This window comes from Parus major, chromosome 2 (assembly GCF_001522545.3).
Source record: "Parus major isolate Abel chromosome 2, Parus_major1.1, whole genome shotgun sequence".
Classification (NCBI taxonomy): domain Eukaryota; kingdom Metazoa; phylum Chordata; class Aves; order Passeriformes; family Paridae; genus Parus; species Parus major.
Window position 1 is genome coordinate 129,740,416 of NC_031769.1, and position 25,338 is coordinate 129,765,753.

The 25,338-nt window shown below is 35.0% G+C and overlaps 1 protein-coding gene across 10 annotated transcripts in view; it reads left to right on the forward strand.

Moving 5' to 3' along the window:
* Positions 1–25,338, forward strand: part of VPS13B (vacuolar protein sorting 13 homolog B) — a 422,306-nt gene that overhangs the window by 167,849 nt on the left and 229,119 nt on the right. For all 10 annotated transcript variants that reach the window (XM_015617450.2, XM_015617453.2, XM_015617455.2 and 7 more), the window contains one exon: positions 21,591–21,700. In XM_015617450.2, the coding sequence (XP_015472936.1) occupies positions 21,591–21,700 (110 nt within the window). The remainder of the gene's footprint in view (positions 1–21,590; positions 21,701–25,338) is intronic.

Below are 25,338 nucleotides of genomic sequence, written 5' to 3' on the forward strand. Positions count from 1 at the left end.
GATTTTCAAACTTGTGAGTGGTATGAAGTCTGCTGCACTGCAGAGGGCCCGTTTTCACACAGGTGCATCCCCAACCCTTTCACCACAAAAGATCTAAAGCTGTTGAGTTGGGAAGGTCAGAAGGCTCTTTGGGGGACTGTAATGGGAAGTTCTTTGAGGGGAATAGGGTAATGATCACTGTAGGTTTGGCATATTTTCTGGGTTTTGATTTTTGCTGAGCTATTTTCCATGTAACATTGTAAACATGTATGCTTCTGTAGCTCATTCCTGCTCCCTCTTTTCTAGTAAATTATGGTCCTGTTTGCTGTGTTCCTGCAGTCTTTCACCTAACACCAAATTACTTCTTCCTTGTAAATTATTGGTACGTTCAGGAAGCCATTGAATAATTGGTAGTTTTGTGGAAAGGATGGGAAAGAACTGGCTTTTTGCAGAGGCACAGATGATGGTGGATTTTTGTAGGTAGTTTGCCTGGGGGGTACAGAATGAAGGTTGTAAGGATATTTATCTATCAGTCTGACATGGCTCCTGATTCAGGCCAACTTCAGTTCAAGGCAGGAGCTGCTGCTCTGAATGTCCAGGCAGAGGTTATCCCACCAAAATTCCAGCTGCTCCATGGAGGTGGATGGAAACTGTCCTGATACAATAATTTACATTGAGGTGAAAGTCTAATCCAGGAAGTGTTATTCTGGTGAGAATCCATAATAACTGTTTTAGCATTTTGCCTTCAAACATCATGGACAAATGAGTTCCCATCTGCTGTTTGTCTTGGGCCAATGCTGCACTGTAGGTATTGTTTAGATTGAGTAACTACAATGCAAAAATAGTAGCACATTATTAATAATATGGGTGATTAAGAGCACCAGCAAGTAGATTTAGTGTCTGGATGAGATTTTTAGTATCTTATTGAGAACCTAATGTTTAAGGAGTTGTCTGCGAACAAATTAATAAAGATGACTGCTTTAAGGTGTTTTATTTTCTTTAACATTACTGCCCCCATATGGATATAGTCAGAACACACAGTGGAGGTAGGGAAGGCATTTTGTATAATAAAGCAGTTTTAATCTTTCTTTGTGTCAACTCTGAGCTCTTAGAGTTCAACTTACTTTTACTTGCTTGGTATTCAACCAGAACAATTTATGGCAAGGTAGCTGCTGGTGCCCTTTAAAAGATCATTTGAAAAGAAATGTGTTTTAGAGTAATTATAACTCATAGTTTTGCAAATGCACCTGTAGTCAGCAGGTTTTTCTGGAACTTCATCTTACTGCCAAACAGAGATTCAACACAGCTTTATCTGTAAGTGAATTCTTATGTAAGTGTAGCTGAAAACTTTTAAAATCCATTTGAATATTTTAAAAATAAAGTTTGACATGTTACCTCCAACTTTTGAATAAAGTCACGTAACTGGTACCTGCAAGTGAATTAAAGGTCAGCATGGTAATCTGGAAGAAATACTTATTCTCATTTAGTTTGTTACTGTCATTTAAGTTAGCTTCTTTGTTAGAGTTCACTGGTTTCTGTGAGCAAGAATTTTAATTAAAAAAAAAAAAAAAAAAGAGACAACTAATCTTTTTTTCCATAATTTTGTGTGGTTTGCTGTAAAGTACTGAATTTTCAGTCCTGAACTGGTTGGATTGAAAGTTTATTTTTAACAAGCCCCACACAGTAAAATCCAAAAATAAGGAATTAATAAAGGTTTGCTATTGCCACAGCAGCGTTTTTATAAATGGCTATTTCCAGGCAACTAGGGGAACAGTTAAAAACTTTTTTAATCAGCTAAAGTGTTACAGTGTTGAGTGTTCTTTATTTATTCCAAGTAGCTCATTCAGTGAATTCTTTGAATGTCCCAACGGGCTCTGTGTGGAAAGGATGTTTACAGGACAAAGTCAGTGTTATAGTTACACTATATGCTTGTTTAACACCAGTTTGTTTTAAACAGGCTGATACAGGTTGGCATTTGCAGCATTAACTTTGTGAAGCACAGTGACAACACTTGGTAATCTTTAAAACATAGCTAGTAGTGGTTTGATTTATTTTGTTTTGATGAAGAATGTTTTCTGATTTCTTCTGCATTTTGAGACCATTAAAATGGTACTGAAGGACAATTTTTTGCTGCACACAGTATTATCTTTCACATTTGACATCAAGGAAATTTTTCATTCTGTCCAGCTGTATGTGTGTAATCTGATAAAACTCACTTTTTTGAATGAAAAAACATTATCTTGCCTCTGAAGTGTGAATTTATTTTGGGTAGTGTTTGTTAATGTAGGCATTTGCATACTTTTATATCTACAGTAGACATTTGTAAATACTACTGAACTATCATTTCAGTAACGTGTTAATTTTTACATCTGTTGTAAGATTGAGGCTTTCATTTGCAATATTGGAATTAAACTAACCTCAAAATAACATAAAGGACCAGATGAAAAAAGGAATTACAGATGTCCCCTTACTGTAAGAATAGCAAGCTCTGCATGATTATCTGTTAGAAACAGAAGTGTTCATTCTGTTACAATGTTTAGCAATTTGCCTTTCAAAGAGGCAGTGCTACAAAGCGGCACAAAGATCAACAAGTCCTGTGCCTGACAGCCTATGCTGCTGTTCACTGTGAAGAGCAGAAGAAGAATGGAAACATTTTAAGCTATGGGAAATGAAACAGAAGCTCAGCAACATATCATTCATGCCCTAATAACCTATTGATAGTTAGGATATAACATGGTTTAGCAGGAGCGATAGTATTTTAGGAAAGAAATTAGGTTAAAAGAATGTTTACTTCTGACCCCTCTTTGCAGCCAGATAAGAATTAAAGTCATGCTCAGTGGTAATGCATCTGCTGCTCTTCTGTGCCATTTTTGGGCAGATGTAAAAGCCAATTGCACAGAAGATAGTAGTAAAATGACTACAGAGAAAAATTAGCTGACATAGAATGGAGTGGAAGAACAGCTGTTGAAGTGGAGCTGAGTGACACACTCCTTGCCTTGTGCTTTATTTTCCGTAAGGGAAAAAGCAAGATCCACATGGTCTGAGTTAACTGATGTTTCTGCAACCCCATTCCAGTGAATTTCTGAAGTGTGAATAGAAAATATGTAGAAGATTCTTGTTCTATTACATTAACATTTATTGAAATTTAAAAAAACCCAACAAAACAACAAAATACTGTCCTAAAATTTTGTTCAATTTTCCCTTTGCTGCTGCTGAATTTATTTTCATTTATGCTTATTTAAATCTGTTCAACTGAAGAATGCATTTGAAATGCTATTTTCACATTTGGCGTGCAGCATCAAAATTTATGCAAGACATCAAATCTGCTTTATTGATAATTTTTGTATAAATTTGAAATAGAAATAATGCTGACAGAGTAGGAACTTTCTGGATTATAATTATTTGCTATATGAGACCCAAATTTAATGATTACCATAAACCTTCTGTTACCAAAATTGAGTTACAAATCAGATTACTCTAAAGTATTTGTCACACTGTAAAAGTAAATGGTACTTTCAAAAGATAAATTGTATTACAGGTTCAGAAAAATCAGCATAGTCAAGAAATAAAACCAAAAGGGTAAGTGTAGGACAACAGGTCTGTAAGAGTATGGGGTATGTTGATGGGTCAAAAGTGAAAATATTACATGTTCTTGAGGGGCTTGCTACACTTGAGGAAAAAAAAGATGACAATGAGAATAAAGATATTTGGTGTGTTGGGAATAATACGGACTTGCAAAAGAACATGAGACATGGAAGGAAGCTATTGGGCAACAGAGCGGATGGAAGGAAGATTAAAACTCACAACAAATTAGGTTAGAATTAAAAAGATGTGAAACACAAGTTATTATATCACTATATAAAGAACATAAATCATATTTTTAAGCTTTAATTTGGGGAATCCAACCTGTACATGTTGCCATACCGTTAAATATTCTGGGTGGGTGTTGAATACTTGATTTCCACTATGACCAGAAATGTTTCCAGAGTTTCCCAAGCTATAATTTTCCATTGATTCTCCTAAACTTATCAAATGACCAAAAGATAGAGCCAGACTGCTCCACTTAGTTCATGTCAGTCTTATTACTCTACCATGTTCTTGTGGGAAGTCTCTTAAAAGATTTTAAAAGAAAAAACAGCAAGCAAGAAAACTCATGCCTCTTCTGTTGTCTCATCCTCTAAAACTGCTGTATTTACCACTGCCTTCTTTAGTGTCACCGAAGGATGACAACTTGCAACAAGACACGATGTGTGTTGGTGCTTTTGGTCCCCAAATAAAGATAAAATTTTTATTCACTCCAACAGAGTAAATGTTGTAGCAGAAATTTTGCAGCACATTGCAAGTATATGGAGATTGTGTTCCTTTGTAATTCTCCAGCAGAGTCCTCCTCCTGCATTATCTGGAGCATCAGTAAGGCACCGTAGGGTCCATTTTTCTGCCCATGTAGTGTCGCTAAATTTGACCTGAATCACCAGAGGGCACTGCTGGGTCTCTTTAGGGGCCCATAGTGTCCATCTGTGCCTGGGAGAGAGTTGATGGTTATAGAGGAAGCTTTATTTTTTCATAATCTGTTCTCTGATAGTACCTTTTTTCCTTCTTGACCCAATAAAAGGTCTAGAAAGAAAATTATAGAAGATGCATCTACTGAGTTTTGGTATGAATTTGTTTCTTCCTCCTCTCCCTTCCATTTTACCATGGCAGCACATCTCATGCATTCCTTCCTTAGACACCTAAAGTAGAATTTATGGGCTGTCACTTAGGATCCACAGTATCCACACTAAACCTACATGGTTAAGGACTAATCATGGATTTCTGTGTGTCTACTTGGTGCTTCCATTGAGCAATATGAAAACTGTGATACTTTTAAAAAATAATAAATTCACAAAGAGAGACTGTGGCTTCTCTCAGTATTTAAAATCTAATTTATCAAGTTACACTATATGCTTACTCTGTAATGACAGAATAAAGACGGAAAGATTCTTCAAAAAACACCATCTGCTGGAGTCTTTAGCTTAAAGAATATTTACAAACATTTTGCAGAAATGGAAAATACTATAAAGACCTTCAGAACTGTAGGCTGTTTCTGAATGTGGCAGTAGTGACAGGAAAATAAACTTTGATGTAATACTGATGTACATTACATTTGAACTTAATTATTTGACTCTGTTATACTGAAGCTTTAGTACCATGAAGTTTTTTCCCTTCAAACAGCTCTCTGGAGGTAGGGCTGATTTGGGGTAATCTTCCACAGGCACTTTGCGGACACTGTATCAGTTATGTGTGTGTCAGCATGAGACAGCTGCTGGTACTCGAGAGGGAAAGATCCTGCACAATTAGTCTGTGCCAGCATTCCCTGCTGGAGCTGCGGGCTTGGGAGTTGAGGGCATAGCCAGACCGATCCAGGAGGATGGGCTAGTTCTGCTGGGGGATTGGAGTTGTGTGTTAGTTCTTCAAATGGCATCGATGGGGTATTGTCATCCCTTTTCTGAATCTGATGAGCTCTTGTGACAAGAGTCTTTGCTAAGGCTCTTTGCATATCCTGTCAGAATGGGGAGATATATATATATATATATAAAATTCTGGAGGAGTGTTTTAAATAGAGTTATCTCTTCAGTTATAAAAAACAAAGAATCAAAAAGAAGTCTCTATTTCAACATTTCTAGATATTGCAGCAATACTGTTATCTGTTACATTAAAAACCTGTCTGTAGACTATATTAGAGGAGCTAATGCTAAGTGGTTTTGTGATACTGGGAAGAAACTATTGTTCTTCTCTAGGGTAATACAAGACTGAATTAATGTGTGAATTTTTATGAGTGAATGATTATTTATTTGTAATTAGGGCATGGATTATCCCCATAGTGTTATTATAATAATCACAATGTTTTGTTGTACAAAATGCACATGAAATACCTGTTGTTCAGCTTTAAAATATTCTTTTTTCAGTGTCTGTAACCATTTCGCTAGCCTCTACAGCTAGAGAGTGTAAGATATGTGCACAGCTACAGAAAGTCAGATTAAATCTACAAATGATCTATTCATTAATTTGCTTTATTCTGCTTAAGTGAAAAAGTCATATTTAATAAAGAAGTGTAAAGTATATTCTTTGATGTTAAAAATGCTCATCTTTCATGTTTGAGAACCATTTTTTACCTTGATTTTTAAGCACAACTAATATTCATTACGTTGAATGAATGACAAAAAAACCCCATATTTAAAACAGATTATTTTTAAGTAGTGCATTATCTTTCTACCATACTTCTGGGGCAGGAGACTTGCAACTTTAATACGCTATCTGTTTTATGTTTAGAAGTATTTGACTTGATTGTAGCTTATGAATACACACCTTGGACAGATACAGAAAAGTCACAGTTTAAGTGAGTTTATAATATCTTGACATCCATGTTTACTTTGTCATCTTTTGAAATTGGACACATTTGTTTTCTCACAACTCAGTTTTATTCACATTTAAATACTGCTTTTTTGTTGTCTTTCATTTGCTTCTTTGATTGAATTACAACTATCATAGTAATTATCTTTTATAATTTTTAGAATTATTTCAGATACAGAGCATCTTTTTCTTAGTGTCTGGAAGTTTTAATAAAATTCAGGTTTATCCTGTTTTAATCATAAGCAGCCACTGAAATATGTTATCCTGCTCTTCTGTAGCTGAATAGATTGACACATGGAAAGAACTAGACTGTTCAAAAATACAAATCCTTTACACTGTGAAATAATCCTTCTTGTAAGTTTGTAAACACACTACAAGTTGTTATAACAGAGAATCGTAATTCAGGTTGTGATAAAGATTTTGTGCTGTGCAGGAAGATGTTCTGAATTGTGTGAAAAGGATTAATGCAGAATTTGGCACAAAATCATCTGCGATGGAATATGTAAGGGTGTTAGGAACAGGTGCTTTTAATGAAATAACCGAGGACGCTGTCGGGACTTCTGAGGTTTGACAGATGCAGACACTAATGTGAACATGCTCTTGTGACCACCAAGCAGCACGATAAGGTGCTTGCTTACTCAGTGTACTTTGCCTATTTTGTGGCAATCCAGGCAGCAGCATTCCAGCTGATGGTACAAGAACTGAGAGCAAATTCTGCTAAATAATGTGCTTCCAATATGTCCAGAACTGGAGCAGACTGCTGCTGTGAGTCTCCCTAAAGAGATAATACTGCAAATCCAACTGGACTGATATTAATAGGAGTTATTTTCCATAAATTAAGGAGTGTTAGTGTGTAAAAACAACTTGGATATTCCTAGCTATCGAGGACATGTAATTATTTTTTGACAAATTCTCTGGATCATAAGAAAAGACGAAAAATCTTTTCTTTACATATATATCTGTAAAATAAGAACACGAAATATAAAACTTCCAAGATTGTCATATTCTCTATTCATCTGCTTTTTTCTTGGATTGGAAGGAGCTAAGTAAACAGAGTTATTCTGAGCTATCTTGTCATGTTCTTCAGTCAGACACTGTTTAGCATTTAGCATTTCATTCTGGAGATAGCTGAGCATGAACTAATGTCCACTGAAAATTTGTGTGGTTTTAATAGCCTTTGGATTTGGTATAAATTTACATAAAAGGAGAAAGCAGCTATGCAGCAGCACTATCAAAGCAGATAAAGTTTATTCTGTGTGAAATTCGTGATGTGGTAAGGAGGAAGAAGCAACTGAAACACAGCAGGTACGGTATTGCTGTTTTTGTTAGCAGTATTTATCAACTGATGTTCTCTTAAACCCATGACTTAATGAAGCTTTCAAATTACTTAGTGCATGAACTAAGAGTTTTGTTTGAATGACAACTGCATACTTGAAATGCATATACTTCAGTCACTTTTTAAACAGCCTTTAAATGTTCTCACAATTCTCCCGTGCTCAAAATCCCAGTCCAAATACGAAGCATCCACTTAGTATCACAAAATATAAAGCTGTAAACAGGCACAGGACTTTATAAACATCTGTATTTTATTCCAGAATTCTGGTTTTTACATGCAGTGTTATAATCAAAATAAAGGACTGTGAGGTTAATGAGCTGGGGAAGAAGCAGCTGGTCAGAATTATTTCCCTTAATAACTAGAAAAGATGAGGTAAAATCCTCTAGCTTTCTTTTCTCTTCCAGGTACAGAAACACTATAGTATGCTTGCTGTTATGTTCACCTCTTGGTTTTAGAACTGGCACCTCTCCAGCCCCAGCATAGAGATACAGCTCTGACATATCTGGATTAGCAAATGATTTGTTTAGATAGTGCTATGGTTACATGGTAGGGACCCCATAGGGCCCCAACATGTGGTGTCAGGCAGAAAATTTAAAATTGCAGGGCGTATCTAAAGCATGGCTATAAGTAAGTGTTCCTTTTAATGTGTCATTACTTAGAACTCTCTTCACTTATTTTCTTACCGTTTTTACCTGACTGAATTTCTTTTTTATTAGTTTTAATAGTCTGACTTGTGCACTAAAAAATGCAGGAAAACTTGATCTAAATAGTTTTTACAGGTATGTTTTTTGCTGATCTATAAAATATGATGCAAGCACACATACCAGTCTTTTGGAGCACATCCCCAAAAGATCTGCTTAGAAAATTAGTATTCTGAAGACAACATGATATATTGTCAGCCATCTGCAGTAATATTTGCTTTGTAAATAAACTCAGTGTTCTTATAGTGCCCTTGCAGATGTTTTATACAGTTTACTTAACACTTCTTTCGCTAAAAATCTTAAGTGAGGTTTGCAAAATCATAAAGCTACAGTGTTCAGCTTACTGCCAAAATTATCCAAAAGGTTACGTGTTTCTGTTTATTTGTAACATCTCCTGCAGAAGACACTGTAAAAATGGGAAAGCTGGTTTCACTTAAAAATCAGTTTTTCAAGACAACATATTTAAAAACTCCCACTGTGACCTAAATGTATGACAGCAGCTTTCTACACTTCTGCTAGTTAAGAGATGGAGTTTTGTAATTTTCCTTACCTGTGAGTTTCCAGTGCCCATATTGAGAAGTTTATGTACTTTTTAAACACTATAATATTTTTTTTTTTAATAATAACCATCTAGACAGTGTTGTTGGTATTTTGAGTGAAGAGAAGCATTCACACAAGCCCCAAAGTGAAAGTAAAATTCCTACTCTCCATCTAGTTAAGCCGAGTTTTAAAACACTGACTTAATTAAACAATATTTTGGATTTATTAATCAAAATGCACATCATCAATTAAATTTTAACTTCAATTTCTTAAAAAAGCTTAGCGGTGGTGGAAGAGGTTAAAAATGGATTTGAAGATAGGTGTGTTTACATAATACAGTGAATGCTGTATATATTAAGTGCAGTTAATGCAGATTTTCTATAATTAAAAAATATTAGCCTCTCTTAGATCCAGGAGTGGGAAGATATCATTCATAAGTCTCAGCACCATGTAAAAATTTGTATTTCAGCTTAAAGGAAAATGAGGTTGTTATACTAGGTGTTTCAGTTTTCTGGATGCATCATGTTTAGCATGAATCTTTATAAACACGTACCTTAAGAGGTGACTTTAATTGTATGTTGCAAATTCACAAACATAATGGTATTGAGTAGAGTAGCTTCTAGGTCAACTAAATGATGATTTTGTAAAAATAATAAATATTAAATAACTATCTCCCTGTTCACTGCTGGTAGAAATGAACTGTGCATACTTTGGCTTTGTTTGCAGTTTTGTGCATTAATTTCTGATGTGAAAAAACCAAGTTACTTTTTCTGCTGGCTGAGTTGGAGGCTCACAACATTATTTGAAAAGAAAAAAAGCAATTTTTATAATAAACTAGTTTGGCAATATGGATAGCTCTTAGGATATTCTGAACGTTGTCTTTCTTTTTTTTTTTTATGATACTTTATGAAATTCGTATTGTAAAACCTTAATGAATTGAAAGATTATTTGAATTTATAAAGATACTTTTAAATACTCAAAAAAGCCCTCAGTCATAAAGGCAGGATGATCAACAGCCTCCCCCAATATTGCTTGTGCTGGTGCTTTGTGTTGGTTCCATGCTAAAATGTCAGCATTTTTAACATCAATTGCTTAATCTCTGTAAAAGAGCTGTGGTGAGCTTTCCTCTGCCCAGGCTGAAATTCTTCTTTAATCTGTATCTTCAGCATTCTTTGTGACCATCACCATTGTCTATAATGTCTGAATTACTGCACATTTCTAGTAATATAAATATGAGTTTAGGAAATTACCAAATAATTAGAGAATATCTCATAAAAATTCTTTATTTTAGTCAGTAAAAAAGATGGTATTCTAGAAGGGGATAAAACTGATACCAGTAAAGGCACGATTTTGTATTTAATGCAGACATGACTGAATCTGGGATTAAAAATTTATGTTTTTAGATTTTGGTTATGTTTATTTTACATAATTATACAAAGAAAAAAGATTTGCAGGATTATACAAAGAAAAGCAATTTATTCTGATGAGTTTACTAGCATCCTATATGAATGTTAGAGAATTACCAGAAAAAACTGCAAATGAGGAATCCAGATTGTGCTCTGTGCATTGAATATGTTCATAAGTAAATTCAATCAGAATTTAGAGAATTTCACAATATGCAGTAACAGGGCATTTTTTATTGGTATTTGTGCTGTCTGGGCATTAGTAGTATAATAGTTAATAGTAGCCTGTATATCTTGAAAAGAACCTCCAATCAGTTAGGTAGTTACCCTAACTGATAACCCTAATCAGTAAGGTAGTTACCTTGAAATCTTTCTGAAATCTTTTGAAACTACAACTCATTCCCAAGCCTTTGAGAAGATGGCTCCCCTGTGGTAGGTGTGAATAGAATTATTTACGCATTTGAGATGTTAGTTCTTGCCTGTTTGTGTCTTGGTAGAACCATTTCAGTGTATGTTGAGATGCTCATCTGTCCTCTCTCTTTTCTTACGAATAGGTTTCAGAAGCTGATTAAGGCTTTTTGGATTTAGGTAACAGGTGTAAGTCAATTAAAGTGGTACTGTGAATCTCAGATTACTTTTAATGAACTTGTGGCATTTCATTCAAATTTGGAATTAATATGATATTAATAAATGTACCTCTAAAATGCAAATGGTCTTATTTATGTAAAGTGGGTACACATTTGATGAAATAGCTTTGTGATATATGTCTAGGAGAATTCACAAATACTTTTGAATGCATTGCCTACACAGATAGCAACTGCACAAAGGACCAGGATTGACTGTCCTTTAGAAAATTTGCACATTTTATGTTCATAGTACCCAAGAATGCATATCTTTCCCACCAAGTAACCCAGCAACAAAAAATTAGTATTTTTCAAAGTTGTTGCTTGTTTTAAAGAAGACATTTGCTTTTAACTTCAACCCTGTGTATTAAGTTTCTGTTGAAGTGCGCATATTAAAAAAAGGCAAAGAAAGTTAATGGCTGAACTGCCTGTGTAACTTTACCTGCCTTGCAGTGTCATGACTTCAGCAATATAACACACTGTAGCTATTTTTATTCGGGCTCATTGTTTGGCATTTATATGCTATTTATTTCAGTCTTGAATCACTGGTATAGAACATGAAGTTTTAAACAACAGAAAGGAATATATGAATTAATTAGGACTTCCTATTTAGAAGATAAACATACATATATATATATATTTATATATATATAATTTTTTTATTATTTTTGTTTGTTCTTCCTTTACTTACATTAGTGGTACAGAAAAGCATAACCTTATGTGGAATTTCTACTGTAAATCTTGCATACCTTTCTAAGTTACTTTCATTTTCCTCAGTCTCTCTGCCTGTGGGTACATTGTTTTAATTGAGCACCTCAGAAATTATGAGAAATCATCTATGTGCTTCCTGTTGCCTCTGAGAAGCTGTAATGTTTAAGAAAAAAGAAAACAGATATCACAGCTGTATATTATTCAAATTACTTTTAAAAGGAGGTACATGAGGCATCTACTGCTGAAAAGATTTCTGCTTTATAACTTAAAAGGCAAGACCAGTTGGTATCCATAGTCAGAACTCTACAGATGTTCAACAACTGAAGAAGGAATGAAAATAGCTCCCTTGGTGTCCTGTTGCCATAGGGGAAAAATCCTGTTGCAGTTCTCAAAAGCGTACTGCAATAACAAATTGCAAAATACAGCTTAGGAAGGTGATAGTAAGGTGTTTATAAATGCAGAAGCTGAACTGTATTAAGAAACTTCTTGGCAGTTTTCAGAGAATTTGCTAGTTTTAGTTTAAAATCCATATTTTAAAAATATATAATGGAATGTCCTATTGAAAATCACTTAGAAGGAGATGTATTTAGGCATCTTAGATCATTAGCTCCTAATCCTCTTAAAATGTTGTGTCACAGTTGAAGAAAAGGTGTGATAGCAGTCTACCAATCCAGTCATAGAGAGAGAGAGGATACAATTCTGTTATTGGTGTGGTAGCATATGTTGTAGTGCACAGTTAACTACCTAAAGGTCATAGAAATATTAATTTGTAAATTTAGTAAGTTCTTCTCTGCTGTTTTTTATAGTAGAAAACTTGAGAGAGATTATTAGGCATTCTCACAGCTCAGTTAGGAGTAATGCATTCGGATCATGACTAATATTATTCTCTGCATTAATAGAGGTGATGGTATGTGGTCCCCTCTTCCCTGCTGGCTCATGGGTGATGTCAAGTATTTCAGCAATATCTGAAATATTGATATCTGTTTCCCATGATTTCAGAGCCTTGGAGCATACCTCAACTATTTTCTGCCTATTATATCATATATATATATAAAACACATATATAGAATGGTGTTGTATGACTAATTCTTTCAAACCCAGCCTAAGATAGCTTTGAGACTTCTGCTCTGTCAAAATATTATTCCCCTCACTGACTTGTAAAAAGGTCTATTTCCATTGACATGTGTTTTCTCAATGGCTTGCCTCTCCACGGCGTTTTGGCCTTCAGCTGAAGCTCTCTGTGCAGAAGTTTGTGTGGACTTGGGAGGGTTTTTTAATCAAATGTTCTGAAGAATTGTCTATAGTGATTAGAACTTGTTTGTGGCAAATGTGGAGACTCTGGTATCTTCATCAGTAATGTCTGTGTAAACTGCCTGTAAAGGGCAGCTTGTGATACTTCCAGAATTACATTCACATTTACCTAGAATAATGCAGTGATAAAAACCTACAAACAACATTACCTTTAGAAGGGGTTCTGGCATTGCAGCTTTTCTCTGAGGTGCACATCCAGGTGGTTTGGACCTGGAAGTTTTCAAAACCCATTTGCTTTGGAGTTGACTGTAGTAAATAGAGAATGATTTAAAAATTATGAAAAGAAAATCATTTAACCGGTATGTGTGTATACTTTTTTATTTCTGTGCTTTTTTATTTGTGCTCTGGGATTTGGAGAATGTATAATGCATTTGGCATGGAGCATAGAGTGAATCAGGGAGGATAAATACTGAATAAATGGTATTGTGAAACAGAAGTTTTCAGGTTTGAATGCTTAAAACATCATTTTGGCTGACAGGAGCTGGATGCAGTGGTCTGAATATATGTGTACACAATGCATTTATACAGTGGCATAGTTGATTTTTTCTGTTTTATTGCTTGTTCCTTCCTTCCTGCTGAACATTGGTTTAACGCTTTTTTAGAATAAACAGAAATGTTGTTTTCTTAGGCAAAGTAGTCAGTTCAGTTATCATTTACATGTGAAGTTAAAATATGAGGCAACAATAGCAGTAGAAGAATTGTTTTTATCAGGTGGGATATTTGGGAGTTCCTGGGTCAGCACTGTTCATGGTTACTCTGGATAACTCAGGAGAGCTGGTCACCACATTGATGTCCTGTAATGGCTTGGGCAGCTCAAGTCCCTGCAGGGCTCTGCCTTTTTCTATGGTGAAAATGACCATATTTGCCTATGACTATTTCTTTTCTCCTAAATAATTTGCCCTATCTCAGACCAGTGACAGGACTTGAGGAAACGGCATGAAGCTGAGGCAGGGGAGGTTTAGGTTGGATATCAGGAAAATGTGGGCATGGAACAGGCTCCCCAAGGAAATGGTCACAGCACTAAGCCTGACAGAGTTCAAGAAATGTCTGGACAACATTTTCTTGCACATGATGTGATTCTTGGGGTGTCCTGTGCCAAGCCAGGAGTTGGATTTGAGGATGCTTGAGGGTCCCTTCCAGCTGAGCATATTCTGTGATTTATCTATTTAATTTTCTCTCTTATCCCTTCTGGGTAACCTAGTTTCTTTACAAACCTGTGATTAAACAACTTGTGGAATTTGTGTAGGGAATTCCAGTAGACTGCATTAAATCTGCTTTGTACTTGTTGATTCTCTAGGAGAACACCAGGTTTGAGCCATAGTATTTCTTTCTTAACACTAAATTTTCCACCATTTTTTTTTTCAGACTAGAATATAAGTAATACTAAAGATTAAATAGAAGAAAAGATTTGTTGCCTGACTCCTCTAATTTCCAGTTTCAGTCCATTACATAAAGCAAAAGGAATTAGCAAAATTCTTGATAAATAAAAAGTGTCCATATGAAGATTTTGTTTCTAATCTTCTTGACAATGTCTGTTTTCAGTAATTCCATTCTTTAGGATTACTGTATTTTACATGTGACACTAAAAATCTTTGTAACATGAAAAAATAGCCACAACAGCCTTTAAAATGGGACCGAGGAGGTCTCAGGTAGAGTAAACAAAAAATTAGGAAATTGACTCATAGTTTCTTCATTTATTCTTTCAAATTCATTCCTCATCTATTCTTCCAAATACTTCTTAATTTAATGAAATGTAGTCTTCTTGGTAAGTGGTACTGGCTCTATACAGAAAATGGACAGAAGCAGCTTTGACATTGCAATATGTATCTGAATTAATTTTTCAGAGAGCTAAACAAGCTAAAATTCTCAAGCCTTTGTTGGCACTTTGAAAACCTGGTCTGGAATGATCAAGTTTAAAGACTGAGACTCAGATTGATGATCAGATTTATAATAGTGACATTAGATAGTTTTTTGAAGTCCCCTAAGTGAGACTTCAGGAGGAAAAGACAAACCAGATTTAGGTAGAAACCTTGGAGACTTCAGGAGGAAAAGACAAACCAGATTTAGGTAGAAACCTTGGAGACTTCAGGAGGAAAAGACAAACCAGATTTAGGTAGAAACCTTGTAAACTGCTAGTTGGTGTTACTGAGTTTGTGAATACCTGCTTTCGTAGCAATGTGTACATTAACAGCCTCTGCTTCCAGTCTGTTTGGGCCACTCTGCAGTGTCTGACTGGAAACACAGCTCTCTGGGTGACTCAAATGTTGTATTTCCCCATATTCTTTTTAGAACAAAGTGTTCTAAACACTTCATATTTTTTAAAGCATTCAAATTTTCTTTACTCACTGACAATATGGTTTTGAAGCCCTTATAGTATATCCTCCCTTTCTGTCTGTTTGGTCCTTTCTGTCAGTTGAATTTAGAGTTCCTCATTTTCCTTTTATTTACAGAATAGTAAGTATAATGGTTAAATATATAAACAACCTAAAAGTGAACAGGAGGAAATGATACTTGAGTGAGATACTCTTGCAATAAAAACATAGAATTCAGGAAGAGGTGCAATGCAGCTCAGCATAGGAATATTGCCATTATCTTTTCACAGAAGTGATTCAGTAATCACTTAAATAAAGCTGGCATTACTGTGTACTACAGCTGCCTACACATTTTCTTTTTTTCTTGGTCTTTACTGCTTATTAAACTGTTTCCCTGAACCCACATCATCATAGTCTCTAAGGGGAATTAAAGTTTTGACCAAATGATTTTGGAAAAAAAGCAGCCTTTCAAGATAACGTCTTTTTTGTTTCAAAAACATTTAACTCACAAGTTAAATACGAATATTTTAGCATTTTTGTGAAAACTTCCAACTCAGCATATCACAAAATATTTTCCTCAGTAAAAAAAGGACAAAATGCTACATGGGCGAAGTTCCATTCTTAACATGATGTGAAATAACTGAAGGTTGTTGTCCATACCTTGATTTAATATGGCTTACTGCAGATTGAATTGCAAAAATGTAACTTCTTGTACATTGAAAATACATACAGCACTTTGTGTTAAACAGTGTGTCCAACAGTTTTGTTTTGCCTCCTTGTTACTTCTTTAGAATACTTCTATGTCATAATTCTGTAATTCAGCATTTGTGAGGTCTTTATATTGATAAAGACAGGATATTTTTTCTTTAAAAAGATAATGATGATAGCTTATCAGAACATTCAATTGTAATTAGGCCTGTCTGATTTTTTCATGATTAACACAGGATTACATTATTTTTTTTCTATTTGCTACACTAGACTAATATATATGCCACTTAGCTGTGGCATATAACTTTAACATCTGAATTCTATCTATGGGTCCTGCTGTGTGATTTAATAACTGCAGTTCACTACCTCACTTTGTCTCTATTTTAAAGAAAAATAATGATGTTGACCTCACTCCTTTATTTTTAATGGTTTTCTGCTATAAACATCAATAGGAATTAGAAGGTCATGATAGCAGTAGAAGTATGTTCTTAGTGAATGTTTCTGAATATCAAAAGAATTTTTAATTTTAAAAAAATGAAAAATAATGGTGATAAAAATCTTCTGGGGTATATATTCTTGGGCAAAGAATAACTAGTATGAGGGAACTGTGTTTGATATTACAGACCAAAGTGCCTTAGTTAATGGGAAAGTGTTACCCCACTAATTCTGTTTTAGTGAAATATTCTGTTACTGGTCTAAGCAACTAAACTAATTGATATCAGAGTTATTTTAAACAGTTGGTGAATGTAAAACTCTGTGCAAATACTTGGAGGTTTTTTTCTGTGATAAAATTGGGATAATATTTGCATCTGCAGGCATTCAAGTCAGCCTTGAATAGAGAGACATACAGACATATACTTCACTAGTTAGACAAAATTTATTGACTTACTGTAGCAGATATAATGTAAAAATAATTTTTCACAGTCCTATAAACTTTGATGTGGCTTGAAGTATCTGTTTCCCTTGTCTGACTCAGCAGTTCAGGATGAAATGCAGGACGGTGTCTCTTAGATAAGCTGATTATTTTGCAAGACATTTGTATTGGCTTTGTCCCTGATATTCTAAAGTAGACCAAAGTTGCATGATTAATTTTTATGCAGTGTAACTGCAATTTCTAGCTCTTCAGCTCTCATTCTTCATTTTGGGATGTTACTGAAAGTGGCTGTGGTGCCACAGGATAAATAATTGCTAAAGCCTGCTTGGAATTGGGTAAGTGAGCCATACTGGCAGCAAGCGGAGCAGTAAAGAGGAGTGTTTTTCCCTTACTTTTCTCCCAGGCTAAAATTAAACAGATATTTCCACACTTAGGGATTTACAATGCATCTGCTTTGAGTCAGCCAGCAGAAATTTACTTTTATATACTTTTATAAAATAGAACTCTTCACTTTGGTATAATATGCAGTTCTGCATTTTTATAGTGTGCCTTAGTGAAAATGCCCTTCAAAACAGTAAAAAAAAATTAATTAAAAAAAATTCTTCTCTCAGGTGTAATTTAAAATAATTGGATACTAAATGAATGATACTAACTCAACCTGTTAACATTTATATATCATTCGTGTGTCCTGAGACATCTAGGAGTCATGTGTGCTCAACGCTAAAATAATTCATGGTCCAATTTATATAGCAAGATGGTGTAATATTTTTAAGTTAGTTACTGAAAATATACAAAACTTGTCAGTATTAGATTTTATTATAAGTCATTCCATTTGTTCAAATTTGTGATCCCTCCCTTACAGAAAATGTACATTAACTGAAACTTCAGTTTACTGTAGATATTTTCAAGTTCATTTTACTGGAAATAACAATAAGGTGTATTCAGATACTACATACATGGCAGAATTTGGTAAAAGTTCTTCTAGGCTGGTCGTTTGCTGTTGCAAAAACTCATTTTCAGGTGCATAAATCACAAGGTTATTTATTGCCTGTTCTTCCTAGTAATTTTTTTCTCCATATTGTTGGGAGAAACAGTAATGCAGTTTACTCATTCACAAAGTTTGTGCATCTCCAAAAAGCGTTTTTTGCCAAGGGTTGCCACCTCCCTTCTCCTTCACAAAGTGCTCATTCCCTGTTCCCTGTACATTCCTCTTTCATTGTCCTGCTTCCTTCATCCTTTTCTTGTGTCTCCTTGATAGTTGAGGTCCTTTCCTATTTTTTTCTTGACTGAACATTCCCCAGCTCCACAGCTCTACTGCTGGACTCTGCCGTATTTCACCCATCCTGCCTTTCCCTCTGGTTCTGTTCTTTGCAGCTATGTCCCTAGGGTGGGTGTCCTTTTCCACCTCACCAGAAGTGTACCATGTTCCCTTTTTCCCCCCACTTTTTTCTCCAGGTTTCTATGGAGAGAGCCCCAGGCTAGTGACCCCTGTCCTCCCTGCCCCTCCAGCAGCCTGTGCTCAGCACTCCAAGTGGGAGGAGGTGGCAGCAGGACCAACCCCCAAGCAGGAGGCCCCAGTTATCTTCAGCAGGCCCCCGTCCCTTGGGAAGAAAAGTGCTGTTGTTGCAGCTGTCATCATCCAAGGGGACTTGTCAGGAAGCTCATCCACAGGACAAGAGTGCCAAGCATTGCTGTGCTCTGCTGCCTTCCCTTCGTCATCCTCCTCTGCCTGACTGCAGCCTCCAAATCTTGTATTCCTTCAGGAGAGAGTGGGAATTTGTGAAGGAAGGAAATTATTTGCCCAAGCTGAGCCTGGCAAATGACACTATGACTCAGGAAATTCTCAAACATTAAAGATTACACGGTGTTGGGTCCAATACTTATTTTTCAAATCTGTTACTAGATAGATGTAATAGATAACTCTGGCCAGAACTGAGATCTGGAAAGAAACCCTAGTATGCTATGGGACTAAGGTCTGCTTTTTTTCTGAAATGTAAATTTAATTAAAAGGAGAAAAGGGGAGGGGAAGAAAAGAAAGTTCTCCACAGTCTTAATGAAATCCAGGGAACTCGAGCATTGCATTTTGATGGAGACAGAATAGCAATTAATTTTTTTTAGGCGTGTGAGGAATTCGCTGCCAGCTTCAAGCTTGAGCCTCAAATCAGTGAGCTTCCTTAAAAACTAGGGAGGATTCTTATTCCTTGACATGAAAACAGCAAATTGAGAAACTTTTTTCTCTAGATATTGATTTTGAAGAAAGCTGTTACGCAGATAACAACTTTACATAGGTGATTAAACTGCCCTTAAATACAGTGGCTGAGTAGCAAACACGACAGTAAATTTCAGTAATTTAGTGTGACAGAAGTGGCTTAGTAGGAAGCCAAGGTTACCTGACAGTCACATTGAAAGGCAAATAATACAACTCTTTATCTGAGTACTTCTACTGGAGGTTTTTTGTTTGCTTGCTTTATTTTTTTTATATAGTAGGCACAAACTATCAAAAGACAAGTGGAAAAGTGTTGTTATTTGTGCTGGTTTAGTGTAGAATTTTATGGGATTGTGCTAGTGTTGACTTAATTGAAGGGAAAGGAGAGCTTCAGTTCAAAGATCGACTTAATTGTATTGAACTTCTCAGTTGTAGCTATTTTTTTTCAGTAATCAAGAAACTGTGTTCAGTTAGTAGAATGATGTGCTACAGTAACACTGTATTTTTCTTTTCAGGAGTCTGCTAGAAATGTGGGATTTTCTGTTGTCTTTGCCTGTAGGCTGCCTTTATGCTGCACTCATTGGGAGGTCTGTCTCCCACTTTTCATATCACATGTATATTAAACCTTTCATTAAGTATTGCTGACAACAGGCAGTGTTTCTTAAAGATGCAGGATTCTTTTATGTTGGCACATAAGTATCTGATAAAAGATAATGATTGGAGCATATATTTTATCAATCCTCTGTTACCTTTTGTTTCCTTTTTCTAGTTTCCTGCACATCCTGCCACAAGGCATATTCACTGCTCTTATTTGCGTGTTACCCCTTAGTGTTTGACATTGGCTTTTCCTTTGACTGCAGATTTATTCTAAGGTTTATTACCGACATTTAAAACCTTCAGCTCACATGGACTAGTCTGTGTAGAGGAGTTCCTCGCAGTGTGTGTTCCAACTCCAAGCCTGGGCTGGCAGATGATTTATGTTTGTGTATTTCTTGACTGCCATTTTCCCATTGTGCTCATCAGGCTTTGCTTGTGTCACCCCAGGTTGGTGGGTCTTCTGCCATTTGGAATTCAGCTGGTTTTAAAATTTTGTTATATACAATAAACTCATAACTTATATTTTTTTAATTAATTTCCCATTTACAGTTTTGCTGATGTGTCTTTTGAGGCACATGTTTTTACTGTTTTTTGGAAAGTACATTGAATTGTGTCAAGCTTTCTGAATGTATTTGAATTTATTATTAAATTCAGATTGCTGCATAATTACATTGTATACCACAGAGTAAATGTAGTATATATTGCTTTAGAAACTATGATTCTTGGTATTATAGGACTACTGTAATTCTGTGGAATTTGTTGCTGGGATCTTCCAGTAACCAGGATTTATATTTTATATTTATTTTGTTATTTATTTCATTATTTATTTTATTATTTTGTAGTAAAATTGCAAAACTTATGTAAAAAGATAACTGCCTACTACTACTTGCTGCACTTTTTCAGTATAGTTGATGCCTTTGTATTCCATTAACCCATTTGCTTCTGAATTGTACAGCTCCATAATTATGTTCTGCTGCAAAAGATACATTATCTGTACTATTAGAAAAAAAAGCCTCACCAATATATAATCAGATTTTTAATGCAGGTTTAATGGAGATAATGCTCAATAAATGGGGTTTTAGTGTGCATGGTTTGATGTATATGCTAACATTTCTGGGAACTGAGCCTTAACATTTTCCATATTAGGCTTTCTTCAGGAAATTTTCTTCAAGAAAATTAGAGGTTTACTTCTAAGAAATAAAGTAGTCCTGTCTTGTAATCCTAGGTCCTAGACTGTGAGATATAAAGAAAATAAGATATAATGTAAAGATTAAGAAAATATTAAGAGCTCACAGTACGGAGGCCAGTGTTGTCAGTTAAAAAATTTGCCTTATTTTGCCTAACTCATCCTCTAAAGAATATTCATGACCATATTTACATGAAAAATGTTTATCCTCAGCTTTGGGCAGAGCTAACTTATTTAGTGTAAAGTAGGCCTGTCTTTATTAAAAGAACTCACTGTCCTAGACCATGGGGATTTTTTAATTGAGGTTATGGGGAGTGCATTATATTCTTCTGTATTTGTGTCAAGGGTCTTATTGACTCATTTTTGCAGAGTGTTAATGTTGGCTGAGAATTTGAGGGGAGGTGTTGTGTGTATTCAGTTACACAAGCACTTTTGTGAAAACACGCATTTTTCTTGACAAAAGCTTGTAATTGACAAAATCAAAATGTAAGTTGCTGCATTATGAATGCATATCCCTAACACTGGTATTGCTCTCTTTGTGAATTTCTTAGTTTGAATATGTTATTGAAGTTCATGCTTTAAGTATTATTATTTATTATATATGTAGTCCAAGCCAAACAAAAGTCTGCATTAAAGATGTGCAAGAAAACTGAATACATATGAGATTTCTGAGCAGGTAGTTTACATTTTTTTCTCTTTTTTATGTTGTGCAGGTGCTGTTCTCTTGTCCAGTGTAGAAGGATTAGCAATTAATGTTGATCCAGTCCTGTATACATGGCTTATCTACCAACCTCAGAAACGAGTTAGTAGACACATTCAGCAGGTATGTATTTTTGGAGAAAAAGGGATGGGAAGAGGGGAAGCTTTCACTTCTATATAAGCCAGTAGTGTATTTTTGAAGTGTTTGCTGTTTGTTACCTCTTCCTTGTAATTTGTTGCATGTACTGTTGATCTTATTTTGAATTATTTAAAATGTGAAGTTAGCATATTAAAATTTTAATTTCACAACTTTTTCATTTTTAATTATAAAAACAAAGAAGGTGGGTTTGTGATCACCTTCTAGGATCATTATTTTGCAACTAATTTTAACTACTGAGACTTCACAAGCCTTGAGTCTGTATATTGGGATGGGCTGTCAAATAATTGCATAACTGGTTATAGTCAGCACTCTTATTAAACCCCATTTTAATAGGAGATGAACCATACAGTTCATAACTTGACAGAAGTGAATGCTGTAGCAGATTCTGTATATCATGTCAGAATACCTATTTGCATATGATGTGCTTGAAAAAGATAGAAGAAGCTAAGGCTGTGGGTCTGTGTTGTGCAATGGTTTCCTTGACATATTCTTAACCCTAATTTTCATGCCATATATTCCTGACTGGAAAAGAACACTGGTTTTGCCTTATACTAAACTTACTTATAACTGCTACTTGGCAGAATTTCCTAAAACTTAAATTTATTATAACTGATCAAACTGGTGGTTTATGTCACCAGTGATGTTCTGTCTCACTTATAAGTGGTCAGTTATGAAGTGACAAATGTTAAAATTTTTCAATATTAGTCTCATAACCATAGAACACTGTGCACATCACAGAAGTTTCATTCTGGGCCCCTGAATTGAGAGGATAAACATGACTTGTAAACATTTGTTTCTTGTATCCAATTTACCTTGTTAGGTAGTAATTGCCAAACATTAATTTGAGTCCCATGGAGCTCATTCTGCACCAGCATCTGAAAAGTTTCACTGTGACAATGAAGCTTTATTATTGTTTTAATGAATTTATTCTATTTTTAAATGTATTGAGTTGTTCTTCATTCCTGCATCATAACTGGAGCAGCACAACATTTCCTGGTGCATGTCTTTTGCAAAACAAACCGTTTGTCTACTTTTTACTGTTATGTAGCCTTCCAAAATGTAATCAATCCTACTTATCCTGCTTATTTCAAATCTTGTATAAAAATCTGTCTCTAACATCAGTGTATTTAATCAGCTGTTAGTCAGTGCTTTCCCTTTTGATACTGGGTGACTAGATGAGTTAAGTGGCTGCATTAGGAAACTCATTTGTCCCTGGTTTTGATCATCAGTGGCAAATTTTTTAGCCAAATTTTGTTTATTTTCTAACTCGTGTCATTACCTCATACAGCCTTTTAAATTTTTTCATCATCTATTTCAGATTAAAATTACAGTATCACAATTCTAATGCTATTAGCATTTAAAATGTCTTAGCAGTTTGAAATTATTTTAAATACAAGTTTATAAACTCAACTGTCAATGTCATACCATTTTCATCCTTAACATGACTGTGGTAATGGACTGCATGTAATAATACAAATTAAAGTGTCTGTAGCAGTCATGAGGAAACTTTATTTGAAAAGAAAACTACCTGTAATAAATTAGGCTGAAGCACAGACTTTTTTCTTTGTGTAATGCTGTAATTATCCTAGAATAAGGATTCTAGTCAAAGTTAGGCCCCGTGCCTTATTTTTTGGAAAAATTCAGCTTGTTACCATAGTCTAACTAGTGTAATAAACAAAAATGCTCTATAAAACCTTCCTAGCTTTTGAACACTTAACAGCTGTAAGATGCAATGCTTTCAAGCAAGAGTTATGGGCAAAATGTATTCATTGGTGAGGTTCTTATCTTCCTCTGTTCTGTCAGTCTTACACGATTGTGACAGAAAAAAGAGGAAAATACTTCCTTTAGAAATTCCTTGTATGATTCAGAGATCTTAAATATTAAGATATTTTAAATTTTAATGTCTACTTAATACAATGCTTTTGCTCTGTCATTTTGAGTAAGTCAAAGTTGTGACTTCTATCTGAAAACAGAGTTAGAAAACCTTTCAGTACATTTGGCCCTGTGTACACAATAATGTTAGTACTTGATAAAATAAGTTAAATGAAAGTATTAATTTACTTCAGTGCAACTATAGTCATGTAAACTGCTGGCATACAGGATGGGGCTGGCATTGTCTGGCTCCCCACAGGGACGGGACACCTTTACATATGAACTTCCTCATTTTTGTTTGCTTTTTAACTCTTTTTCTGGGATTTTAGGTTTAGGTTTATAATGCCAATTTGGTAGAACATGTATTTTATATCTGCTGAAATATTCACCATGTCTGTTGCAACTGCTTTTAACTGAAAGTTAGAAATACGAAACACAATAAGCTGCATTTTTACAAAACTCATAACATTTCAATGTCTTTTTGGCCTCACTGACATTTTATTTAGCTGGAACAGAATGATGGCTGACTGCCTTGCTGGGGTGTGGGGGTACATGCAGCCCAGTGAGGATCACCCCTCTTCATTTATTACTGTTGGACTATTGCTAGACAAAGCTCTCTTTGCATCTTGCTGCTCAGCAGCTAATAATTGTAGAACTGGTGTGATAAGCAAGGCCATTATGTTGGTATTAATTTTTAAGAATATTTTAGTCTGTATGGATTGTTTGTGTAAAATGAGCTGTAAATGTAGTGACATGCAAAGTGAGAGTAGTTTGTGCACCAGTTGCTTATCTGCCTAAACCTCTTGTGTTTCTTTAGTCTGAATGTCCTGTTGAGAGGGTAAATTCTTTATAGATGCTATATGAAAGATTAATTTGGCCAGAATTTGGTCAAAAATTTGGAAATTAATAATTTGGAAATTAATACAGCTATGAAGTGAGTTCTTCTATTCATGCTGTTGATAGCTTGTTAACAATGACTCCCAAATGAGAAGCAAAACAAAGCCAAGTTTAGAGGCCTTATTTCCAGTAATTTAATATTTTATTTTGACATTTTTTGGAAGATTTTTTGAGGTGAGTCTTTTGGCAGCAAGGCCTTGTTTCTAGTAATTTTTAGGTGTTCTTTTATATTTCATTATGACTATTTTTAGAGACTTTTTCAGCTGTGGCTTGTTTTATTTCTGTAAAACAGTGCTTTTTTGCATATATTTGCTCTCTTTTAAAAGCCCATTTTAAAACCCATTTTTATTGCAAGATAAAAATTTGAATAGTTTCTTTTCCTTGGTAAGAAACCTTAGCTGTGCTTTGATATGGGACAGTCAGTATATGTGATACTTTTTGCAATAAATTTATAAATGAGTACATGTCATCTTTCTCAAACTCATGTTAATGTAAAGGCTTTGTAACTTGTCAATACTTTTCTTACATCATTGATTTCTGTGAACTAAGATGAGGAATTTTAGGGAAAAACTGAACTACCAAAAGTATGTACACATAGATACGTAACACTGATTTGTATTGCTCATATTTCTGTCTGTTTTTTTGGTTGCTCCATACATGTTCATGTGTTACTACCTAATTTAAGGAACATTTCAGTAACAGAGTAGATCTAAACCCAAGAGGTCAGGGTGAACATTCTTAGTCATATATAGAAACAACCAAGAGAAAGACATTGCACTTCTTCCAGATTCATCATGCTTTAAAACACTGGAATGTAATACACCTGATTTCAG